General features: G+C 51.7%; 7 protein-coding genes across 7 annotated transcripts in view; 5 read left to right on the forward strand and 2 right to left on the reverse strand.

Annotated features, from left to right (window-relative positions):
- Nucleotides 1-944, reverse strand: part of Pmar_PMAR017090 (conserved hypothetical protein) — a gene marked incomplete at both ends in the record, with an annotated part of 1,179 nt that extends 235 nt beyond the window's left edge. The window contains one exon of the mRNA XM_002767468.1: nucleotides 1-944. Coding sequence (XP_002767514.1) covers nucleotides 1-944 — 944 coding nt within the window.
- Nucleotides 945-2,460: 1,516 nt separating this feature from the next.
- Nucleotides 2,461-4,398, forward strand: Pmar_PMAR017091 (hypothetical protein; the record flags this gene model as incomplete). The annotated part of the gene is made up of 5 exons (XM_002767469.1): nucleotides 2,461-3,052; nucleotides 3,269-3,465; nucleotides 3,515-4,150; nucleotides 4,198-4,260; nucleotides 4,360-4,398. 5 exons carry the CDS (start codon nucleotides 2,461-2,463, stop codon nucleotides 4,396-4,398), a joined length of 1,527 nt encoding a protein of 508 aa, XP_002767515.1.
- A 3,958-nt stretch (nucleotides 4,399-8,356) lies between these two features.
- Pmar_PMAR017092 (hypothetical protein) lies at nucleotides 8,357-8,752 on the forward strand (the record flags this gene model as incomplete). Its single annotated transcript, XM_002767470.1, has 1 exon — nucleotides 8,357-8,752. One exon carries the CDS (start codon nucleotides 8,357-8,359, stop codon nucleotides 8,750-8,752), a length of 396 nt encoding a protein of 131 aa, XP_002767516.1.
- Nucleotides 8,753-9,403: 651 nt separating this feature from the next.
- On the reverse strand, nucleotides 9,404-11,768 carry Pmar_PMAR017093 (hypothetical protein; the record flags this gene model as incomplete). The annotated part of the gene is made up of 5 exons (XM_002767471.1): nucleotides 9,404-9,924; nucleotides 10,002-10,076; nucleotides 10,492-10,590; nucleotides 11,013-11,089; nucleotides 11,557-11,768. 5 exons carry the CDS (start codon nucleotides 11,766-11,768, stop codon nucleotides 9,404-9,406), a joined length of 984 nt encoding a protein of 327 aa, XP_002767517.1.
- A 25-nt stretch (nucleotides 11,769-11,793) lies between these two features.
- Pmar_PMAR017094 (hypothetical protein) lies at nucleotides 11,794-13,371 on the forward strand (the record flags this gene model as incomplete). The annotated part of the gene is made up of 7 exons (XM_002767472.1): nucleotides 11,794-11,923; nucleotides 11,969-12,080; nucleotides 12,127-12,251; nucleotides 12,296-12,488; nucleotides 12,531-12,632; nucleotides 12,676-12,757; nucleotides 12,805-13,371. The coding sequence occupies 7 exons, from the start codon at nucleotides 11,794-11,796 to the stop codon at nucleotides 13,369-13,371; spliced, it is 1,311 nt and encodes a 436-aa protein (XP_002767518.1).
- A 181-nt stretch (nucleotides 13,372-13,552) lies between these two features.
- Nucleotides 13,553-17,862, forward strand: Pmar_PMAR017095 (hypothetical protein; the record flags this gene model as incomplete). The annotated part of the gene is made up of 22 exons (XM_002767473.1): nucleotides 13,553-13,668; nucleotides 13,730-13,774; nucleotides 13,822-13,929; nucleotides 13,980-14,107; nucleotides 14,153-14,312; nucleotides 14,356-14,481; nucleotides 14,529-14,585; nucleotides 14,634-14,766; nucleotides 14,817-14,998; nucleotides 15,208-15,340; nucleotides 15,387-15,431; nucleotides 15,480-15,574; nucleotides 15,629-15,706; nucleotides 15,953-16,036; nucleotides 16,086-16,154; nucleotides 16,210-16,266; nucleotides 16,429-16,546; nucleotides 16,588-16,769; nucleotides 16,820-16,952; nucleotides 17,000-17,044; nucleotides 17,097-17,443; nucleotides 17,773-17,862. 22 exons carry the CDS (start codon nucleotides 13,553-13,555, stop codon nucleotides 17,834-17,836), a joined length of 2,505 nt encoding a protein of 834 aa, XP_002767519.1. The 3' UTR covers nucleotides 17,837-17,862.
- Nucleotides 17,863-17,929: 67 nt separating this feature from the next.
- Pmar_PMAR017096 (hypothetical protein) lies at nucleotides 17,930-22,486 on the forward strand (the record flags this gene model as incomplete). Its single annotated transcript, XM_002767474.1, has 29 exons — nucleotides 17,930-18,082; nucleotides 18,124-18,213; nucleotides 18,264-18,407; nucleotides 18,450-18,531; nucleotides 18,578-18,729; nucleotides 18,774-18,878; nucleotides 18,926-19,013; nucleotides 19,061-19,175; nucleotides 19,251-19,314; nucleotides 19,357-19,503; nucleotides 19,553-19,659; nucleotides 19,707-19,912; nucleotides 19,963-20,079; nucleotides 20,129-20,212; nucleotides 20,263-20,364; nucleotides 20,415-20,516; nucleotides 20,561-20,659; nucleotides 20,702-20,800; nucleotides 20,846-20,956; nucleotides 20,998-21,078; nucleotides 21,129-21,394; nucleotides 21,440-21,555; nucleotides 21,610-21,708; nucleotides 21,752-21,832; nucleotides 21,878-21,974; nucleotides 22,017-22,102; nucleotides 22,154-22,237; nucleotides 22,284-22,373; nucleotides 22,418-22,486. Exons 1-29 carry the CDS (start codon nucleotides 17,965-17,967, stop codon nucleotides 22,484-22,486), a joined length of 3,201 nt encoding a protein of 1,066 aa, XP_002767520.1. The 5' UTR covers nucleotides 17,930-17,964.
- Nucleotides 22,487-23,505: the final 1,019 nt, after the last annotated feature.

A 23,505-nucleotide genomic window follows, 5' to 3' on the forward strand; every position in this document is an offset into this window, starting at 1 on the left:
CTGGTCCTCGGACTAAGGAGGAACACTCCAAAGAAGAGGACTCCAGTACCGCTGAAGAATACACCCAACTGCCACGATTGCATAGCCACAAATTCTTTGAATACAATACCGCCAGATAACATGGTAGAAAGGGTCCAACAAACTTGTGTTAGTGGTACCAGGAATGCTCCCGGGAATATTCTCAGCGCTCGGTTGAGATGAATTACCCAGAAAACAGCCGCGAAAAGCCATGCGAAGAGCACTAGGAATGTTCTACCCTGGTACAGCTGTGAAACTTGGCCACCGAAAGCCTGGGTCACTATGAGTGATAGCACTTTGCCCGACACCACGGACTGGGCCCCTACTGCTGCTACACAAAAGGTGTACCCGCTGGGGACTAGGAAGCGGGTAACTCTATTGTGGGATCTTGGCAAGGAGAGCTCCCACTGTATCCTCTTGGGCCATTTGGAACGAGTAAACCACAGAATGGGAGCACCAGTCCTCATCCAAAAGGCAAAAGCAATGAAGCATATAAGCAGCAACAATCCCAGCACAAAGTAGCCGTGAGTCGCCGAAAAGTAGAAATCGTTGAACATTTGGTCAACGTTGTTGATGGCCTCAGACTTGGTCGAGGATACCACCAGCATGACTATTGCTCCAATGATAACCACTGTACCGCAAACGTTGAAGACGGTGAAGGGTTCTTGGAGGAAGTAGTGCACGAAGAAGAGATTGGACACGAACTGAATCGCAGAAATACCACTCAACAAGGACTGAGGGGCAAATGCAAAGGACCCGAAGGTCAGAACGGAGCCTATGCAAAAGAGGATCAGCCCTATTATGAGGGAGTGCCCTTTGCCGTGCTTCACGGCTGTATGGTACTTCATGAGAACAGTACCGAAATTAGTGGTAATAGCACCAACAATGTTAACCACAATGCCGATGACGAACCGAGAAGTGGACATCGGGTCTTATTGGAACTTGGGGAGTGGTCGGACCAGCAACGTGGATGGAAAGTACTCAACTACAACTGCTGAAAAACAAATCACGCTCAACGCGGCAACAATTTGGCCCATAACTCCTTATATTTTGCCCTCAGTGTTTTCGTCATGTCCACGTAACTACGTCGAGACTACCTCCTCTCCGAGAGAGGGAAAGAGAATTGGTGTATTCACAGCCATTGCGTTCCCTAGCACTATGGAAATTGCTACCCTTCCCATGGTCATGACGTTACTACCGTCTACACTGTATGGTCGGGCTACTCTTCAACCTAGGATCGTCATAAAGCTCCACCCTATGCTGTATAATAACGATGACCAGCCAATAATGGTGCGGTACGACGAGCACAGGTACACCGCACAGGCCGGGCACTTCAGGGCTCAGCTTCACGCAACACGAACAACAACACGCAAGGATGGTCGATTGTTGTGGCGAGCGCTCTCGCCAAGGGACAGAGAGACAGTTGAGCGGAGGTGGTGCGGTATACCCTATGTGCTCGGAGCATGGAGATATCGATGCCACCTCCTCGACACTAGTTCCAATACATTATGCTGAGTCTCGAATTTTCCCTGGCAGCGTGAGTCACCGACACTTGACCAACTTCCCGCGCGATTAAGCAGCACACTGATGTGACACGTCAAAATGTCACACTCGGAGTGAGTGAGACGATATGGTATATCCTATGCGCTTGGAATGCTCGAATTGGGATGCCATCGATGAGATGCCACTCTCACTGGGTCACGCTGAATCTCGAAATCGACCTAACAATCAGAATCTCCTACGGTAAACAAATGTAGGGTATACGCACTCGTATGACACGATGAATATACTGTGTTTCGCGCTCGCCATAATAATGTGTCCGGGACACAGTGTCCCCTAGCTCAATACCGTTGTCCCATTCTTAGCTATTTATACGTTTAACAAGGTTGATGAGAAACTGTCATATAATCAACATATGTGGGGAGGACCAGATCGTGTGGCTCCTAACTTAGGAGTCTTAGGAGTCCTAAGACTCAGTTGCACACGTAGGCAACAACACAGAAAGATTATCGACTGTTATGGCGAGCGCACATGCCGGGGGACAGAGAAGTGGTTAAGCTCTATCTATTACTGCCCCTTGGTTGTGTTCTATCGACAAGTTGCTCGAGAAGTTGCTATATCATCGTATTGGTACACGACATCCTTTGGAATTTGGATGCAATCGATGGGGTCCAAATTTTTGGTTGTAGCCTGTACAGTAGATAAATGTAGGAGGACACACGCACTCGTATTGTCGCGGCACCGAATGATCTGTTATTATTATCGGGCGTGCGCGAAATGCTCCAGTGAGTAACGGCAGGCAGGAAGGCCAGAGGATAGATATATGAGGCTGAGATTAGGTGTTTGAGTTATCATTGTTGCTAATTAAATTGATATTATGAGCATGTGAGATAACTCCGTAGCCATCTGGCTCAAGTCTGTATTTTTACTCTCCATTTTCACATGAGTACTAGTCGCGTTGAGGAACCGTCCAAACCAACCGAGTCGGCCGACCGTAACATGGTGACAGCTGGTGGCGGTTCGACGCTCAAGATGGACGACGCGGATAGCAAATCCGAAGCGGCTAGCAGTACCATGGGAGCACTCTTAAAGGATGAAGAGTCCTACAAGAAAGAGCTCACGAAAAGGAGAGTCCTACGAGGCAGATTGAGAGGCAAAATTCAGAAGGTCCAAGCGGCGATGGAATGCATCATCGTACCAGAGGACCAGGAAACCACTGAAGAGCTGGCGACATTAGAGATACAGGAGAGTCTTCTGCACGATCAACTTCGGAGAGCAGAGAAAGATATCGCAGAGTTACAGGAGCTGAGACAAGGAGTGGTGTCCGAATTGGGGAAGGAAGAGCACCGCTCTAGGGCATCGCGATCGGTTTTTTCTTATGACGCTCGTGATGGTACTTCTACTTCGGAGGTCTACTTACCTACGGTATCAGGAAAGGAGAAGTTTCATCAGTCCGAAGACGAGATCAAACCAAGAACTGAGAATGCGGACCACAAGGACAACTGCGGAACGAGAGACTCAAGGACAGTCCCAGGTAGGGGGGAAACTCGCCGCGCTAGCGTAGTAGTCGCGAATGCATCTCCAAGATTGTTAGCTGAAATGCCAGTGCCACAGAGTCTCACAAATGAGGGTAGGGATTATGGTGTGTCGAGCCAGAGGGGATATGTGCGACGGGAACCCAGAGTAGGGATCAATACACAGGGGGTTTCGAAGTTAGCATTGCCACAGTGTGAGGATATCCTTGATCTAGATTCTCATTTTGAGGTTGTTGAGGGAATTTTACAAGAATCTGGGGCTGGTAGCTATTCAAAGGGCACTGATGCACGGTTACTGTTCAAAGTACGTGATGATATCCGGATTCCGGATGGCATGTGTGGGAAAACTACTTACCACTCTTCCGTCGGGAGCAGTGAGGGACTGTGCGAAAAGAGCGGCTCAGAGATCCAAGTATTGTTGGGAGAGAATCAAAGATCAGCTACGTTGTCGATTTTGTAAGAGAACGGCGATAATTGGGAACATCCGAGAGTCACTAGCAAAGCTCAGCTATGGGGGTCCTGGTAAAGTAGATCAGTTCTTGGACTCGGCTGAGACGATTGTACTTCGGTGTCATAAGGCGTATAAGGATAAGAGTGAGATGTTCAGGGTGGTCAGAGCGATAGTGAATACCTTGCCAAGTGGAGTAGCGGAGAAAGTGATCTCGGAAGTGAAGAGGGAGGCGAGGTCACAGCGTGGCTCTTACAGAGACGTCAGTGAGGAGGATTGGGAGACACTTTTACCTTTCTCTCTGGAGGTGGGAGATGTGATTACGGACGGTATCACAGTGGTGGACATCATCAGAGATGTCAGCAGGACCTCTGAGGACACCACCAGGAGAGAGACGGACAAGGTGGCGCTAATAGCTCAGCCGACGAGTCAGCAGGGGGTTGGGATGGCGGTATCACAAGGATCGGGTAGTGCAACTTCTCCACATCCCCCAAAGCAGTCACTGGAGTCATGGGCAAAAGGTTTCAAAGCTTCGTTCGTTGTCACAGTCAAGGAGTGGAACGAACAGGAGATAAAGAAGACTTTCCAACCAGATGACTGGAGACCTTTGCGTAGTAGAGGAAAAGGCCAGGGGCAGAAAGTCGGAAAGGTGGTTGGGGCAGTCGTGGGATATAGCGATGAGGTGACCTTATTGAGGTCAAGGGCAAGGCGTTGATGGCCAAAGTCGCAGGGGATGACCAACTGAAGCAGAAGTTCAGGGTAAGACCTTTTGTTTTCAAAAGCCAGGGAAACGGGGAGGGCCGAATGTGATTCGTGGATATCGCGTTGCGGCCTTAGATTCATCTTGCTCCACATTAGATAAAGGAGGTAGCCAAGGGGAAGGCTTTCCTGCTCTAGATAAGATAGAGGAGGAGGAAAAGATAGTAGTAGAAGAAGTAGTCAGGGAAGAGCTGGATGATAAAGTGTGCTTGATCTACTTAGAGGTTCCAGTAGAGTTACAGGTCAGAACCGATATAGTGAGTGCAGTAGATCCGAAGTATAGAATTTTGGGAGTGAAAGGGACGATAGACCCAGGAGCGGGACGCACATACTTATGTTTACCGAAGGATAGAAGAGCGAGGCGAGATTGCATACCAACTACTAAGGTGGCGAAGTGGGCTAAGCTGGCGGATGGGAGCCGCACAGCTATCACCCAGGAGGCCGAAGTATACCTTACCTTATGGCTCGAAGGGGAGACAATCACTGCTGGACCTCATATAGTCCGAGTGTTGTACTCAGAGCAGATAGAGGACGAGGTCGGTCTGCTAATAGGCAGGGATATTGGCAGCAGAGTGGGATTGCAGTTGGACCTAGCAACGGGAACGGTGTCTCGATCGAAGAGAACCATCAGCATGGATGGAGAAAAATTGGTGGATGATTGTGCAGCAGATACCATTGATGTGGTAAGGTACGTGCAGGACAATGTGATAAGATATCTTGATACTCCGGGAAAAGGACAAGGAGTAGGAACTCAACCATCACCTCAGGGAGAGGGTAAGATTATTTTTCCAGTGCTTCCACCACAGGAACGGGAAGTCGCCAGAGTTGCTGTGTCGACGCTTGTGGGAAAAGGGGACCTGGAGGATGAGGGCCTTCGAGAATACAGAGTGTCTTTCAGGAAGTTGAGGGGAGACAGCCGGGCAGACTGCGAAGGGCAGGAAGCGGCGGTGTATATAGATCTCCCGAAGAGAGACGATAAGGCGATGAGAGAACTTCGTGTACCCAGATATGAGAGGGCTGCGTACAATAAGCTCTCAGGGACTCATCAACGGGTGTACCAGGATCTGGTTCAATAGTTTGTAGCGAGAGGGTGGTGGATAAGGAGATCGGAGCTGAAAAGCGAGGAGCACTCTCAAGAGAGGGAATGCCTGCCAGCATCTCCCATCTTTCTCACACAGCTAGAAAAGAAACCACGACTTGTCTTGGATTGTAGAGGAGTCAATGCGAGTCTGGGAGGAGTATCATCGTCACGACGGGCAACGTCAGATATACTCATTGCGGTGCGACTCAACGGTGAGGATATGATTGTTGCAGATCTCCAAAAGGCATATTATAGATGCAGGCTCTTAGCGCACTGGGTGTTGCTTGCCCCGCGATAGGGGAGTTTGTGTCGGATAGAGTGGCCTTCGGGCTGCATTTTGGAGCTGGTTGTCTCCAGGGGGCCGTCAAGGAGATAGTGGCGACGATGTTGGAGTTGATGAGAGAACTTTCATGGGGCCAAAGATTTGTATTCTTGTTCATTCTCTTCTACATGGATGACATTGTCATTCAAGGTGGAGGAGTGGAGGGGATCGTCAGGGCGTTTTCCCTTCTGTTTACGATTCTGAGGTACCTGGGATTCGTGGCACAGTGTGACAAGTTGTGGGCGGTAGTCAGGCCAGGAAACGGGGAACAGTTCCGACAGTATTGCGAGAGATATAGCATCTCTATTCCTTTGAGTGCGGAGGGCACTTTATTAGGGGTGGGGATCTGTCTGGAAGATGAAAGGATGCTGATTGACTGCAAACTGACGCAGAGGTGGTCGACAGTAAGAGAGTTTCTGAAATCCTCCACTTGGACAAAAAGTGGTACATTTGCGTGTGCGGGAGCGTTGGCTCATGATAGTGTCCAAGGGCATCCAACACTCAGGCTTTTAGGGGATGTATTACGGGCCATAGTGGGGAAGAGTTTTAGTAGCCTTCCGTGGGATAGGGAGTTCACATTGCAGGACATGAGCGAGGGAGTTCGAATGGTTTTCGAAGAGACTAGGAAATGGGTGGCAGAGAAAGAGCCGTCCCTAAGCTGTATGCATATATCATCTCTCCAGGGGGGAGAAGAAAATATGTTTTTGGTTCTGGAGACCGACTAATCATTATTAGGGTGGGGGTTCAGCCTGTGGGCGACCAGACAGGAGGGAATCTTTGAGTACCTTTCGGATAGTAAGGGAAGTTGTTTTGAGATTTTGGCATCCGCAGGGAGGTGAACCAATAGAGAAGCGGTGTGGCACTCGAATAGGCGAGAGTTGAGAGCGATGTTCGAAGGGGTGAGTCGAACAGCGAGATTTCTGGGATATTGGAGAGGCTCACACCATAGACTCGGCACACAAGGCACGTGTAAGCTCTCAATCAAAGGTGATAATTTCGCTTCGATCCGCTGGTGCAATGAGAATCCCCCTTGCAAGGCACTGGAATTGAGATCGATCGTTAGGCTCGCTGATGCAATAAAAGAGGAAATCAGTTTCATAAGAAATAATTGTGACGTGGTTGTTGAGATCGAACATCTCCAAGGCTGTCGAAATACTAGAGCGGATGAGTTGTCTCGTCTACTACAGAGGAAATGTGCTAATGGCGTTCAGATAGGAAGAGCTCTACAGGAGTATCTAGATGAACCTCTCAGCGTGGCGCAGGCAGTGGATGATATCGTGGGCAGACTAGGTGAACTACCCAGCTCTGCCGACCGATTGTGTTATGTTCCGGAGGAAACATCATCGCACGGTCGGAGAGGAGGGGAATGTCCGAGTCTTGCGGATGAGTTGGCGCTGGTATCGTACGATGTCGATGCGGCTCTCCAAGTATGGAAAGCCCTACGTTTCTCCTTCATCTTGTGGAGAAGAGCGGTTGCGGGGTATCCACTCTCAGATGTGCAGTATCCAGTGGCATATCAGGAAGAAGACAAGATATCTTTTTCGAGATCGCTGCAGCTGGGATGGGCAGATGGAATGGATGCCAAGGCACTCCGATCATTGGTATGCATAAGGATTGATGATGATGGCATAGCACGCTATCTGATTAATGGCGCAGATGGGGCTACCAGTTGGGCGTTTTATGTACCAAAGATGAGGATGGGTTTCAGGCGATTACTCATTCGTAGTGCTCACAGGAAGCTGCGGCATGCGAGCCGGAATGCCAGTGTAGAGAGAGCGATAGAGTTTGGTTTCTTCGCACCGTCATTGAAGCGACTTGCGAATGATGAGCTTGCAGTATGTGTTACTTGTCAGCTCAAGAATGCCAAGCGGGAGTGGAGAATATCGCCGGGGCTCTCAGGGGCGGGTATCTCGGATCTTTCACCAGAGAATCTATTGAGAGCAGGTAAGGAACCCTTTTATGCTGTGTCGGTGGATGCCATTACGTTGGGATCGGGTCTGCTCTATCTGTCTGTGGTCTGCCTCATGACATATAGCGTGGTGTGGATCACCATACCAGATCAGACTTCCTCAAGTATTGCGGCAGCGATCAGAAGGGCTCAGAGGAGAGAAGGCGGATTCGCAGTGGTGGTAGCCGATAATGCGATTGCCAGGGATTCAGTGGCAAGGGATCCTGAATTAGCGGGATGGAACATTCATTTCGTTCCAGCCAATCCCCGAGCACCGTGGACTACAGCGGCAGAAACCCATCACAGGAGTGCAGTGCGAGCGGCCAGAACAATTCTGAGACAATATAAGGTGTCGGATTGGAGTGGAGACTCTATGGCGGCACTCAAACAGGATCTGGCGGATGAAATCGCGTGGACACTCAATAGATCTCCCTTATCATCGGCGGATATTAGTGACCAAGGATATGTCAAGGCATTGACAGCGGATGATCTCAGATTTGGTTATATCCGCAGGGAGGGAGGCGGAGCTGCGCTGATGGATAGCACCCAGCAGGTAGGGGAGGATGTCGAAGGGAAATGGCAGCGTCGTAGGGAAGCGAATCTGCGGCGATTTTTGAACGATTTTTGGCCGGAGAAACGCAGGAAGGTATTGGAGTCACTGGGACGAACACCATCAGTAAGTAAGGACTTTGCATTCCGAGTGGGAGATCCAGTGATGATATACCAACCAACGAAGAAGCACAGCATGTTGTGGAGAACTGGATTCGTGGTACGGGTTCTGAGCACTCGTCGCTACAGAGTCAGGATCGTCGGAGGTAAAGGTGAGCGCTTAACGGAGGAGAATCACTTCAATTTATGTCCACTGCAAGTGCGAAGGGACTATGAGTCGATGCCATTGCCGGACAGAGCAGGTATGAGGATCCGATGCAAGCTCACACACGACGACGGCACACAACAGCTGCACTGGGGTACTGTAGTGAAGGACTTGGCGGAGAAGGTACTCATATGTTGGGACGAAGCGGATCCGGGCCAGAGTGCATTTGAGATATTGAGATTGGACGAGGATCAGTGGGATTGTGGCGATTCCGAAGATAACGCTGGAAGCATCTCCGAGGGGGAGGCGTGTCGCGGCACCGAATGATCTGTTATTATTATCGGGCGTGCGCGAAATGCTCCAGTGAGTAACGGCAGGCAGGAAGGCCAGAGGATAGATATATGAGGCTGAGATTAGGTGTTTGAGTTATCATTGTTGCTAATTAAATTGATATTATGAGCATGTGAGATAACTCCGTAGCCATCTGGCTCAAGTCTGTATTTTTACTCTCCATTTTCACATGAGTACTAGTCGCGTTGAGGAACCGTCCAAACCAACCGAGTCGGCCGACCGTAACATATGACACGATATATAGCTATCGTGTTTCGCGCTGGAACGGATATGCAGATATCGCTAACTCGATATGCACAGTGTGTAATGCACTAGAACCTTTTTGACGGAAAAGTCTAACCTGGGGATCGGACCGAGAGCATATTTCAGGGAAGAGTTTGGCGCACGATCTAGATTTTGAGCTCCGCCCCTACGGCAATAAGACCTAGTCCCTTATATCCATCATATGTTTCCCTTACCCGGTAGTGTTGTTGCATCATATCGCACGATATTTGATTGTACTTCTACGAAAGTTCCAGCTAGTGCAGGGAATCAGTAGCTGCCAACTCTAGGCGCCCCGAACTAACTCGACGCGAATGCGATCCACAATTTGCTTGGCACATACAATGCGAGCAGTTAGTCATAGGCTCAATTCATGCTCAAGGATTTAACCTCGCTCCACGTGAGGCCGTCCAACGCCGCATGTTCAGTTATGATACCTTCCTCCTTCGATGAGGGACACATACGGTCGTGGCGCTCTAACCACTCATGATGACCGAGTGACCGCGCAAGAGCAATAACACTATTAGCCTGGCTCTGTCGGAGCCATAACCCATACAGTGGATAGCGCTGGTTCCCATTCTGAATGAGTAATGTCCATCGTTTGATTACCTCACATGAGGCCGATGGAGACATATTCTGCAGTACATCAATCTCGGTCAGATCGACACGAGCATTTCGAGTACGGCAAAGGTCCCAAAATCTCTGGACCAGGCGTTTCTTGCGACGGGAACAACCTGCAGGCTTCGGCCCCGGGATTCGAGCTGGGGGTTTTGCTATTGCTGTTGCTTCGCATGGGTTTGGATTTCTCTGGGTATGAACGATAGACAGTGCATGCTTTGCATAGCGTCTGTAAACATCGGCGTTTCTACCCTCGGCTACCAAGTCACCTGAGGTACAGTGTGACAGGAGAAAAGCAAGTACCTCCGTGAGTCCTGAAGACTCACGGACTCAGTCCTCTGCTCACATGGTGGAACAGGAAGGATTCTGGGAACATATTTCAGTCTCACGTATTTGTCCCTAATGAATCGTTCGATAGCACCTGTGAGACGTTAATATACAGTGAGATTGAATTACATACCGCTTCTCCTTGAAGGTCTTCGGAATCTCCTAGGCAAAGTATGCTCATAGTAATTGTTGGATTATCCAACTTGGATATCGAGTTACCGATAGACTTCGCCAATAGGACCCACCTACAAGAAACGACGCTTCCACTGACCCTCGACGAACCTACTTGGCTGGCCACTCGTCCAAGGCCACACTTCGTACAACTGACACGTGCACGCCAAGCGCGTTGTGCACAGCATAGCAATCAATACATATGAATATGCCCAGATTCACGCTGGCAAATCGTGGCTTCCCAACTGCGCAATCTGACTTGGGAACATCATCCATCTAAATCACTTTCCCAAAACCAAATCGAGATTTTTACGGTGAACTCACGCATCGTTTATTACCTGCACAGCATTGGTTTTCCGGCCGCTCCAGTACTGATTCCAAATCCGCCGCAGCACAGCGCTCAGAGGACTCTGTAAGTTCACCCATTCCAGGCATAACTGCGATAAGAAACTCGGGATGTGTAGTCAACTACAGTTTCGCAGCACAACATAGCGACGATATAGACTCCGGGCAGCCCTAACATAATATCGCATATCATGCGAAAGTGATGACATCGCACGGTATATGCTAAGAGAAGCACAGGGAGGGAAATGAACCACCAGAACAGGCTTTACACAACAGACAGAATACAGCTGCGGTTGGTTAGGGGAAGTAAGTCAAGTCGACGATGGTACAGTAGACGCTCCTCTTGCTTCTTCGGCACTGGGTAGAATACACCGGGAATCATGGTGGTGAACATTGACAGTACGATGGTCGAGAGCGAGAAGACATCGCGATGGTTCCCAGTTCATACAGTCGACCATGCTCCCTGCAAAACTAACCGAGGTAGTGTTCGAAAAGGATAATAGCCCGCTGCCACCGGTGCTGCACGTGCCGTCTTGTCCAGCAAACGAATTCGGACACGGCGACGAGTTGATACTATCAACTTGATAGTACCTGGAACGAGAAGAAAAAACGACTAACGAAGCGGGGCGAATGCGAATGCATAAAATGAGACAACTGAGCGAAAGAACACGGGAGCAACTGTTGGGTAAAGGTAGTGGCAAGTACGACGTAACTCAGTAGAAACAAAGGCCGAAGCCTTTGAGGGGAACGGTGTCTTCTAATGCAAGGGCAAGATAGAGCAGGTATACACATAGTAGCAGCCCACAGACTGAAATGCTAGAAAATGGCTAGACAGGCATCAACGGAGAGAAACCCCACCATACTCCAAGGCACCCGCTGAGGGATGTGCGAGTATAGGCAGAGGTGGTCAAAGCTTGGCCCCGGCTATACCGAACCGGTCACCCCCACGCCACGTTGAGGCGCCAAGACCTGTGGGGACATGAGTAGTACGGTGAACGTGAGCGACGCAGTTAGGGGAAATAGATCAGGATGGCGCGCGCGACTGCCTAAATCCTTACGACCGCGCGGCAGAGACGATGAGTAGGACTTCCACGCGTTCAATCGCGTAAGGCGGGACAGTTAGGGCAACCGGCCGTAGGCCGTGTGCCCCGACCGGCCGTAGGCCGGTCTCGGCAAAGGTGGGTGCTCTCGGGCGCTCTCGGGTGCTCTCGGGAGATTCGTGGTGACAGCCAGCCCGGCGTGTGGTGATGATGAGCCCACAGGCCGGCATAGGAGGGCATTTTTTAACCATAAAGATGCCACGGAAGGCTTCTGGCAAAGGCCGGAGGCGGGCATCCGCCAAGAGCAAAGGGAAGAAGGATAGCAGTAGTAGCACAGTAACGGTGGTTACGGAACGCAGGACTCTATTGAGGCCTGAGAATGCTGGTAGTATGCAATGCGACGTCACCTGACCCGTTAGTGTCTCTTCAGAGAAAGATTCGACATTCTCGCCTTGGATACGGTGGCTGAACACATTAATGAGGACGGTACCTCCGGGTGACTTACCAGAAATAATAGAACTATTGAGAAAGGCCAAGGTTGAGTAGGCTGATCATAGCCGTTAACGTCGCATCCCAAGATGGCTGTAGATACACACAGACGATTTATACTGGGCCTTATGGCGGGGATCACAGTGAAAAGGAGGAACCGAAGGAAGAGCCGATGACAACTGGGCATGGGGTGGCAACGGTGAAGGATGAGGTCAAAGAAGAGGGTAGTGCATCTAGGGCCTCCGATGGTGTTACGAGGATTGCTTAGGTATGCCCAAACGCAAGAGAGGCAGACCACGAAAGTCGGTGGCCAAACCCAAGGAGGGTCCACCCATCCTAGCTCCGTCTGGTGGGTCGGAGGGAGAGGCAGCTCCTAAGAAGGCCAGAGTGGCCCGTCTCGATGATAGCCCCACATCTTCTATTGAATACGATACTCTAGGTCCTTTAGAGGTCGTTGCTAGGTAGGAAGGCTGCTGTGGTTGACTGGATCCACTCGAGTGCAGACCTCCTCAACCGTCCTTGGACAAAACGCTTAATGACATGCCTGACAATGCCAATGGGCATGTGGCTTGCACTGAGAGGGTTCAGCCTCCGCCTCCACCTAGGTAGGGTTGCCTTGGAGACTAGTCAAGTCAGTACTGACCTCAGGATGACTCATCCAGGATCGATAGCCAAGGCGGTCCCATCGGCCAACATGCCAAAGGCGGCCTCGATGCCTCCACTGTCCAGGGTATGGCGCTTGGGGTTGGCTCTCTGACAGCACTGTGTGGCCCTCAGTTACCGCCCGGGCCATTAGCGTCCCATGCAGCGAGCCCAGCATTAGCCTATGCCTTCCTACTCCATCAAGCAGCCCTCAAGCAATACCAGCAAGTGGTGCGAACAACCCCTCCTATTGTTCCTAGACCTGCTAAGGTCCCTCCGCCTGAGGCCCCAGCTAGGGGTAGTCGGGGTGAAGGGTCCCAAGAGCAGCAAAATGCGCTGCTCGTGCAGCAGTTGAAAAGCTTAGTTGCTGCCAATCAGAAGGTGTGGGGATCATCCCTACAAGGCCAGCCGGGGGGTGGTAAGGCGGCGTCATGCAGCACAGTAGTGGGGCAATGTCATGGGAAGTTTAGTGGACATGCTGATGGCCGGATAAGTGCCGTCGCTGGGAATCGAACCCAGGGTCTCCTCGCCCCGAAGGTCGATCGTCTGAGTGGGAATCCCGTGTCTGCGGCAGCTGTTAAGAAGCTGGACCGAGCTCCCGTGTCGTTGATACCATCGGCTAGTGGAGACTCTCGTGAGCAGTGCGAGAAGGACGGGAAGAAGGGGTCTAGGGAGGACGAGGCCGCTGATGGTCATGGATGAAGCTTTGACCAGCTACTATTGGACAATCAATGATGATGATGATGATGATGATCCGCGTCATATGCAATTGGAGATGGCCCGACTAGCGGCCCATCCAGACCATTGTTTGTATATTGTAGTGAGGCATTGAGTGGTGTTAAGTGCCTATGAGAAAGCTGGGACTAACGCGTCTTTACAGTTTATGTCGGTCAATGCTGATACAAGCCTGGGAGGAGGCAGCAGGAGGCAGGCTAATCGCTATGAGCTTGCCGCTTTGACGAGAGTCGTGGCAGCGGTACCCAAGACAGATTCACGATGGTAGTACTAGGGTTATCCTCGTCGGGCGGCTAGATGCTGGGAATATCTTGCTATTTCTCAGGGGGTTCCGTTCCGGTGCTCGGGACAAGATATTGAGACATTCAGGGTAGTCTGGGTCTTGCGTGTCGTGGTCAGTACCATCGTGTGCCTCAGTGTGGACTTCATCCATGCTCCCTACTCTAACGCGGAGTTGAATCGGCTTGAGGAAGCTGTAGAGGATACACGGGCGAGTCTTGGCTGGGATGAGGACAAGACTTGGAAGTGAGGCCTTGGGGAGTCTAGTTAGGATGGATAGTGAAGGCGCTGGATAGGTACATTCGGGAGAGTGCTGGTCGTAATAACCAGGAGAAGTTCTGGCCGACACTGTTTGCCAAGGCAAGGCTACCTCATAGGAGTTGTGAGAGTATGCAGCAGACGATAAGGAGACATCTGGTCCCGGGTAGTAGGGTCGGGGAGGGTAGCGATAGAGGCCAGGGCTTTGCAGATAAGTACTATAGGGATAATAGGAGGCTTACTGAGGAGGAGAAGAAGCTGTTGGCCGAAGTGCAGCGTGGGGAAGTGAAGATGTCTTTGGCTGAGTTGTCGGAGATGATGGAGTTGCCCAAGTATGTGATTGATGATTACATGGGCATCCTTAGGAGAGGGTAGTAACGGTAACATTGGCATCGCTAAGGGTGGTAGTATTAGGTTCAACCAAGGTGTATCCTCTCGGTCGGTGGAGGAGGAGGAAGAGAGGGTGGGTCTTCCTCCTTTTAAGGAGAGGTCTCGATGGCTTTGTGCAGCGCTTGTTAAGGTCTATGGTGTAGCCTTTCCGTGAGTCGGGGTGGACCTGGTCTCCTCCCTACTTGATGACTGATCAGATTCCATCTCGAGCCTGATCCGATTAAGACACCCGAGCTAGTGAAGGTATACAAGAAGTAAGGAGAGTCCAGGGCGTCGTGATGCCGCTACTTTATGGTCCTCAGGATAGCACAGGCTAATTACCCGGACACGCCATTGGTAGAGAGCATATGTAATCCGAGGCAATTTAATAACGGCTTCCGAGCGGCGATAAAGAAGGCGAATAAATACGCCTGGGATAAGCTCAACAACAAGGACGTAGTCACTCGCTACCCCCACCTAGTTGTGGTCCACCTCGAAAGCTTCAGGCCTACTGCCAGCATATTGTTCGACGGCTGGCTGACGCTACCGAGGGCAAGCTTAAGTCCCTTGATGGTAGCATAAACCCCTTTCCGGCCCTCATATTAGAGCAAGTACCATGGAGGCTAGTGGCACCGTGTTGGAACGGGGAAGCAGCTAAGGACTTCTTCAAAACGGTGCTCATAGAGAAGTACTGCCCTGGGTCGTACCCCCCCTATAGAATCAGCTTGGGCCAGGCTCATTTCATTTTTTCTACATTTTAGGTGGTCCTTTATGAAACATAATATTGATATAGTTATAAAAATATTGATATTCTACTATCCCTTTGCCTCCATAGATCGATTCGTATATTATAAATACATAGTATATTCATCCTCCTATAGAATAGGCCTTGATCAGGCTAACCAGAAAGTCCTCGAGTGACATACCCTTTGACAAGTTGATTGATGAGCTATGGGATGCCTGGCAGCTGTCGGAGGAGGAGAGTGTTGAGGAAAAACAATCGGCTGAGGAGTACGAGCGACATGTCAGGGTAGCGCCTTTACAAAAGAGCTCTGGAGCGACTTGCGTTATTTCAGACCTTCATCGCGGCAGTAGCGGTGTCGGTGGAGAAGTCACTTAGAGTGAGTCGTGTAATGGTGGGTGGGTTGGGGATGAGATGGTCCTGGTAGGGGAAGGTGCCGAAATCATATCAGCTGGATGAGGTCCCTGAAGTGGAGGGTTGGAGTAGAGCTGCCAAGACAAGGGAGAGGAAAGGGAACAAGAGGTATTCACCGCGTAGGGGGCAGCCTGTCCATGTGCGATCTAGGACTGCCATCAGGCGGGTTCTTGAGGAGGAAGCAGCTGCTCCTAACACAGTTGTGTTGGAGCCTTCAGAAGGATCGGGGGGCGATGCAAGGTAGTAGGGCATGCTCTCCTAGAAATGTGAGAATAGCGATGAAGTCATGCGAGTTGACAGCCAGCAGGTGTAGTGGAGTTTCACTCGTTTTACGTGAAGTGGCGTAAAACTCCGTGGAAAACGCGATATTTGCGCCTCGCAATAGTCGGGAAATATGTTTTTCACTAGTGTTTTTCATATCACGGGTGAAACTCCAGTATAGAACATTGTTAATGCAATGGGCATAGATAGGGGCATTCTCCTCAGGGCCACAGTTGAGGTTGAATCGGTGGAGGAGAAGTCGCAAGAAGGAACTAAACACGAAGAGCCTGCCGCGGGCAGTGTCTCGCAGTAAGGGGTTATAGCCGTGCCGTGTATTGCTCGTAATTTTATTTGTCAGGTTCAGTAAGGAGGAAAGATGCCGGTTGTTGGCCCTCGCCTTGATAGACCAATATGGTGTGGATTTCGAGTAGGCATTAGGGGCCAGCTAACTCTGTTTATGGCATGGCCCTCCTCTTTGGCAGGTTCCCTCATGACGATGATGTGGCCGCCCTCGAGAGTATTCGCAGCCGGTTCGAGCGGTAAGGGTGGACCTTAGGGGCGTTCAGTGCGAGAGGGGGGCATGTCTATTCATTGTCATATGGCAACAACTAATGCGCTCGCCTTGCGTCCGCTTGTGTATAAGGGTCCCATTGGCTGCATGTGGCATTACCACGCCTCACGATGATCGTAGCATGTGATAGGTACCTCGGTCTACGAGGAGTCTATTGCAAGGTGGAGAGAGCTGAAGTAGTTTCCCTTCTTAAGCACATCATCCGGCAGGGCACTCGGGCGGCATGGGACGCTTTGGAGCACTGGGAGGTGGGCCGTACTGGGCCCCTGGTGGACCATGGTCTCCCTAGGCATTTTCACGTTATCTCATCCGAAGAGTCCATGCGGCTGTTCACGGCACTCTTCGTGATAAGAGGACAGGCAAGGCCCTGGCAAGGCCTGCGAGCCGTGAGGAGATACCATGGAAGCACATCGCACCGTGTTGGAATCCAAAAGGGATCAGGAGCGTCTTTGCGGATAGTGTTATGCCAGTGTAGGCCGCATCAATGGTTACACGTGCGGGGTCACCAGTGGTCATCTCAGGCTTAACGAGGAGGACGTCGGGAGTATGTCCCTGGACGGGGTCGTGGATAGCCTGTGGGAGGCTTGGGAGCTTCCTGCCAGCGATGGAGGGGAGGAAGCTGAGGCGTACATCGAGTTTGAGAAGGCGGTCAGGGTAGCTGATTCGTGGCCTCGGATTTATAGGATTTCTGTGTGTTGTAGGAGCACTTCATTTCCTTGGCTGCTGCGGCGGATCCGACTGTTAGGGTAGTGTTTTGGAGGCCCGGATCAATGGCCATAATAGGTTGTTCGTTATTAGGCACGAATATCCAAGAAGACACCGGCTGAGGTTCAAGAGAAGAGGCAAGCACGTAGCTCTGAGAAGGGGTCGGTCCGTAGCTCTGAGAATGGGCCGGTCCGAAGCTCTAAGAATGGGCCGGTCCGTAGCTCTGAGAATGGGCCGGTCCGTAGCTCTGAGAAGGGGCCGGTCCGAAGCTCTGAGAATGGGCCGGTCCGTAGCTCTGAGAAGGGGCCGGTCCGTAGCTCTGAGAAGGGGCCGGTCCGAAGCTCTGAGAAGGGGCCGGTCCGTAGCTCTGAGAAGGCAGCGAGACGGATGTCAGAGAAGGGGCCTGAAGTAGCAGCAACAGCAGCCCCTTCGAGGAAACGGTAGTAGTAGATGGGCACGTTGTTGTGGTTGGAAGTTTGAGTATCACTGATGAAGTCTTCGCTCGTAGAATTATACGTGTTGGCATGGCACACATTGGTCGTAGCTCATGCCTTACGGAGAAGGAGGAGGGAGTGGGGCCTACTTCTGGGCACCGCTATCATGGATCTTGTCGTGTTTACATCGCTTATAGAGCTCAATCGAGGTGTGGCCCCATTCATCGCGTTGTGGCTAGTATGCTCCGGGAGTGCCTGTTGTTGAATTGTTGGCAATGAGCCTTGCCTGGAGTGCTGTTTTATCGGCTATCTCACGGTGAGTCTCGTCTTTGCAGGTTGTCTGATCTGCTCAAGGGCGCCGCCAAGCATGCCTCGAAGCGTCGCAAGGTCCCGCATTAACGTCCAGATAGTACATAGTTGTTTATCGTTCACTGTAATCAACGTTTCATCACGACATGCAGTGTATTGCATCAGTGAGAAGTGTGCATGGAGTGGTACAGTTAGTTGGCCGAATTTTAGTCGGGACCATGGCTAGCCTATCGTTCCATCGTCCCGCCTCTGGTCATGCTGCTGCTGCTGGTGCTGGTGGCGGTTTTGGAAATGTTGAATATGACTCGTTACCATGTGAAGTTGACGGAGCTCTGAGTGAGACCTTGGCCTATATGGTAGGGCATGATTTGTTGTAGGAGCGGTAGAGGCCGGGATAGCAATAGACGAGACCGCGGGTGATATGCAGTCCCTCCTGCTGTATGGGGGTGGCGGCTCGATCACGGGAAGTAGTAGTACTACTTCGTGTCGTGATTCCAAAGATCTACTCTGTGCCCAGCTTCGACCTACACAGTGTTCGGTGACTACTCGAGGCCTCCTGCTATCACAGAGGATACTCAGGAGTTGCATCAGTACGTGTCGGCTGGGGAGTCGTGGGCAACTCCTGATGAGGAGGGGGAGTGGGAAAGGATGGGCGTCATAAGTAAAGAATTCACATCTGTTTGTAAGCAGCAGTCTTCTCCAGGCGAGCTGGGCCGACAGTGGAAGTCCAGGGGCTCGACTGTGGTCATATGGGACCCTCTCAAGTGCGGTCACGATGTTGTAGAGTAGGGCACCTCCCATTGATTCCCTTCGTCAGTGTCTACTCGAAAGGTTCAAAGTGTCGGACGATCCTGACGACTCAGTGACGGCCCTGTGTGTAACGGGATGGAGGGACTCAGTAGCGTTGGCGGTGGCCGACATGAACACCAACTTGCAGCACACAAGGCATCAGGGGCGGAAGTGGATCATGGCTGTGTCCACTGGTACGTATTCACCTGTCTCGCTCGCCTCGCTCACTGCTGGGTAGTCACTTCGGTCTACCTCCTGGTCCTGAGCGTCTCGGATGCTGCACAGTCCCTGCAGCCACCGATACGCTACGCGAGCGTGTCCTTACCTGGGGAGGCTACTGAAGGTTGGTAGAGTGTTCGTGAGGCATGATGCTTTATCGCATATGGTTAGATGAGGCCAACCGCTTTGTCTGTCTCTGTGGTACTCCTGGTGGGGCGATCTACGCTGGAGCATGCGACGGTAGCATATGGGAAATTGAGTGAGTAACCGTATCCAACACAGTGATGGAGTCTTATTGGATCGAAGGTATGTGACTGAGTCGGAACTTTGGCGGCAACAACAGGCCAGCCAGAAGCACGGCGGCGCCGACTGCTCTCGGCGTTCGGGGGTGGCTCTAGTGGGAACGGTTTCACAGACCAGAGTAGGGCTAAACTCAAGTGCTTGCATCGGTGAGGTTATAGAGGTTCTCTCTCATATAAAGCCCTTAGCCGTTCAGCCCTTTTCGTCCCATCTCCCTGGTATCTTCCGAAGCGTAGTCTCTCGAGTAGTAACCTTATCAGGTAATAGCCCTCCGGCATGCTTCCTGCACTGTGCCTGTTCAGGTCCAGTAGCCCAAGTTGCCTTTGATACCTCTCGGTCCCTACTGTATGCCCTGGGTTCCGACACCCATGATGGTGGTGGTCGGGACATCACAGTCCTTCGAATAGACCCTAAGGACGGCGTTAGACATGTCGCTGATGTCTTACACAGTATTACTACCGCTACCTCTCACGTGTCTATAAGGAGTCGGCCTCGTAGGTTCTATATTGACCGCACTCCGCAATATGGGTACTGCAGCGTACGGAGGCTCTCGTGTTGCTCGGGCAAGGGCATTCTTCTCATCTGCTCGGAAGAACAACGCCGCGGTGAGTGGAGCTAAGGAAGTGTTATGTACTCGATCATCTATGGTCAGGATATTGTTGAGATATTTCCCATCCCCTACGCTAAAGGCGGAGACATCTGTCTGCTGGCGGTCCTTAGGGGTGGCTCTCGAGTGTACCTTCGCATCTGGGGCTACGAGTCCCCGACCCATTCTGGACTCTATCACCGTCAGCTCGTGGACCCAGCGAAGAGAATCCCTTCTAGGCTCGTGGTCGGCTTGGTCCGTCCGCCGGATAGGTGAGACCAATGGAGGCCCTCGGTCGGTGCTCTTCATTATTTGCCATTAGGTCCCCAATCCTATCTGTGCGTTCCTGTGCCACGACAGAGTCGGGCTCGGTTACGATGCTGGACGAATGTGGAACTGTAGTGGTGGTCACGCCAGACTACTCAGCATTGGCTCGACGGTCCGCTGGCACTCAGGCCCTCGGGAGTGATGGTATTGTCTATGGTCAGGTGTGTTGGAGGGGCAGGGGCGATAGGGGCTATGCTGGAGGGGTATACTGTCATTGATGGTGGAGGGGCTGGCCTTACTCATGTGTAGGGTCTCTTTGGTCGATCCCTGGTAGTCAAGTTGGTCGCTTGCTCAGGTTCACACGAGACGGCATCGATAAGGCAGACCCCGAGATGCCCAACGATCTCTGCAAACAGGGCCAGCCTGAAGACACTCCTGAGGCTGTCGTATTGGTCGGGTAGGTCTTGTCCCGGAATCCAAATGTAGTTGACCCTCTCGTTTTGTCAGGGCCACGTCCTTCTGCCGACTACAGATGGTTCGCCCAATAGACAGACTATTCCGTATCTTAGCTGCTCAGAACATCCATCTCCTTCGAGACTTCGTCACACGGTAAGGTCGATGAGTCGGTAACTATCGCAATGGTCACGAATTAGGTATACTGCAGTGGAGACGGCCTCTCTCATATGGCAGCTCTTGACAACGCATAACCTCAAGAGTGGCGGTGCTGCGAAGCGACTCGCCCGGCGAGACATGTACGGATGCACAAGTGGATATCGGCAAACTGTACTTGACAGGAGCAGCGGTCCAGGAGAAGTGTATGCGGCCCTCACTGGTGGCGGGAGATCGGGGCCTAGCGCTTCCCCTCGAGGGTCCTTCCAAGGCCTCAGCTCTGGGTAAGTCGCTAACATACACGTCACACTACTGACTATCTCTGATAGGGATGGCTCGGGTATGCAAGGGTCATTGGATGCCTCTGGTATATCGAGCCTGGGAGGAGGCGCTGGTGACTCCCTCTTCATGGACGGCGAGGAGACGGCCGAAGACAGGCGGTAGGTGCTTGGTGTAGGTGAGGCCACAGTATTGTTGGTAGGTCCTGGGCGGCCCATAAGGCAGCCTGTGTCTCAGCAGCGGAGCAGGCGTTGTTCTCCCCTGATATAGCGTCTAAGCTAGGGTAGGGTCAACTCCATGGGAGGCGCTTCCTACCTGCATGATGATCATCAGTTTCATCGACCCCTTCGGCTCGACAGCAGCTAACATGGCTGATAATGCAGCGTTTGGAGGAAACCTTGCGCTGGGCGCCGGAACCCTTCAGCGGACGGCACTGGGTTCTCTCTCGCAGAGTGTGCGTATGCCGACTGCCGAGGGAACTGCAGTGATCGATTCGAGCCTGTCGCCGAGATTGCGAGGCCTCTGCCTATACATTTCTAGACTCGTACGGCCGTTCTGGAAGACGCCCCTGATGTCCCTGCAGGAAGTGCCGGTCTCAGGTCGGACTCTGGCCACTTGTAGATTTGTGAGGTTGTGTTATTCAGGAGGAACGAAACGGAGGCGACAGGATGAGGAGGGTCGCAGTGGGGACACACAGACTGTATTGCGGCCTGTTCTCAGTCTTCGTCAGAGGCAGAGGGCCAAGCACACCCTCACTGCGGTCAGCGAGGCGTTTCCGCGTTACCTTGGTTCCTCCACTGTTGCCACCTTGCAGGTAAGTAAGCTACTCGAGCAGTATTCGACCGGGCTTTCCGAAGTGGGAGAGCTACCGTGTGTGAGGCAGTTGATCACTCTTATGCAGGTCGCCAGTCAGGTAGGGTCATCGTTCTTAGTGAGTAGTAGAGATGTCGTTGCAGGGGCTCGAACTTCTGCAGTTGTTGGGGGAAGGAGGCGGCTCGAGGAGAGCTGATGCGACGGCCGAGATGAGGAAGCAGCAAGTGAGTCGATTGATTTGGAAGCCCCAGCGCATCCTCCCTGTATAGACCGATACCCTTATGTCCATGAGAGACATGTACTTCAATACGACCATCACCAACCCTGATGTCTGCCGCCCTCTGGTGGCTAATCTCATACAACTTGGTCAGCTTTCGCTTCTTTCTATCGATGTACTCATCTCGACAGGTCTCCTCTCTGAGGGTACTGCTAGGAGACGATTCCCTGCATTGGTGCCTCCGTTGCGGCTCATGGGACCTCAGGGGAGAGAGGTGGTAGGTGTTTGAGAGGAAGCGGTCCGTCCTAGTGACTCGGTGCTGCTCCAGGGTCAAGCTCAGCTCCCTGATGGGCGCACTCCCGGACGAGATCTGGAGACGATGAACTTGACGCCTAATTCGGAACCCCAGCAGGTAGGAGTTTTTGATGGAAGCAGCAACTTCTAAGCTCGGCGTTCAGGGATTCAGCGCAAACTGGGCGAGCCTGCCTACAGCTGCTGATCGCTACGTGCAATGGACAGGAGTTAACCCACCAGCTACTAGGAATCATGTGAGGTGTCAGTGAGGGTGTTGTGATGTAGCAGTATTGGGTAGGTACTCGGCCGTTCGAAGGGCGGTAATTCACTGGACTTGTGGATGAACAAGTCCAGGCAGCATTCCTGAATGAGTTGAGCCCCGTGTTATTGTTGTTGTTGATAACTGGCAAGCACTGACGTACGTTACCCCGGTTTATTATCATCAAAGATTTTTTGCGTGAGTATAGTAAATGTTGATGACTTGTAGTGAAGGGAAGGGTGTGCTCGACATCCACAATGATTATACGGCATCTTGCATATGTGAACCTTCAACATGATTGAGACTATCGATATACAGTCCCACCAACATCAGTACGGCCTCGAGGAGGCCCGCCTACCCAACTAACAACTCAACTCGATTGATGATAATTAAGTGTAGCAGAAATGGTACGGTAGTATGCCATTCAGCACCATTCAGTACCGTAACGGTACTGAATGGTGATATTGCCGCGATTGTACTGTAAGTACTGCAATGGCACTGCGGAAATACTCCTGAAATCGGGAATGCCGCAAAGGCAACTTTCCAGGCATGGAATCACTCCACACCAGATAGTATTCATCTGAACCTAATATCATCCGATGTATGTTAACCATATCTGAAACTATATGATGGGTGGCCATTTACCATACTGAAGGGCAATATTTAATCGATCCAACGTTACTCTATGAAGTGGTGGCGACTCTAAATTTTCTGAAGGCTCCCATTCAGCTCCTGCTACACGTCCGTATGCGAGGACCCATCATCTAACACCACGGAACTATTCGCCTGAGCGTATCCGTTATTACCCTACGAGGAATACATGGGCATAAGCACCTCCTTCGGGCCACCCAACGTCTCCTTATTCGAAGGGAAGAAGGGAGACTGAGTGTCTCCCTCCGATATAGCATATTCCATGAATTCAGTATGTGTGTTCGAGGTACTACAACTTGTATGATCAGCAAGGAAGAATAGCCGTTGTGGGCAAGTGAATCGATCAGCAGGGCGTGCGCCAAAAAGCTGCGCTGTCGTGGTCACGCACTGTCACAGGCGGCTTGGTAATTGCGAGTTGGTAGGGGATAATCCTCCATCATGATGGTATAGGCAGTGGCAATGCTAGTTTGGCTACT

The sequence above is a fragment of the Perkinsus marinus genome (genome assembly GCF_000006405.1).
Source record: "Perkinsus marinus ATCC 50983 genomic scaffold scf_1104296970664, whole genome shotgun sequence".
Classification (NCBI taxonomy): Eukaryota; Perkinsozoa; order Perkinsida; family Perkinsidae; genus Perkinsus; species Perkinsus marinus.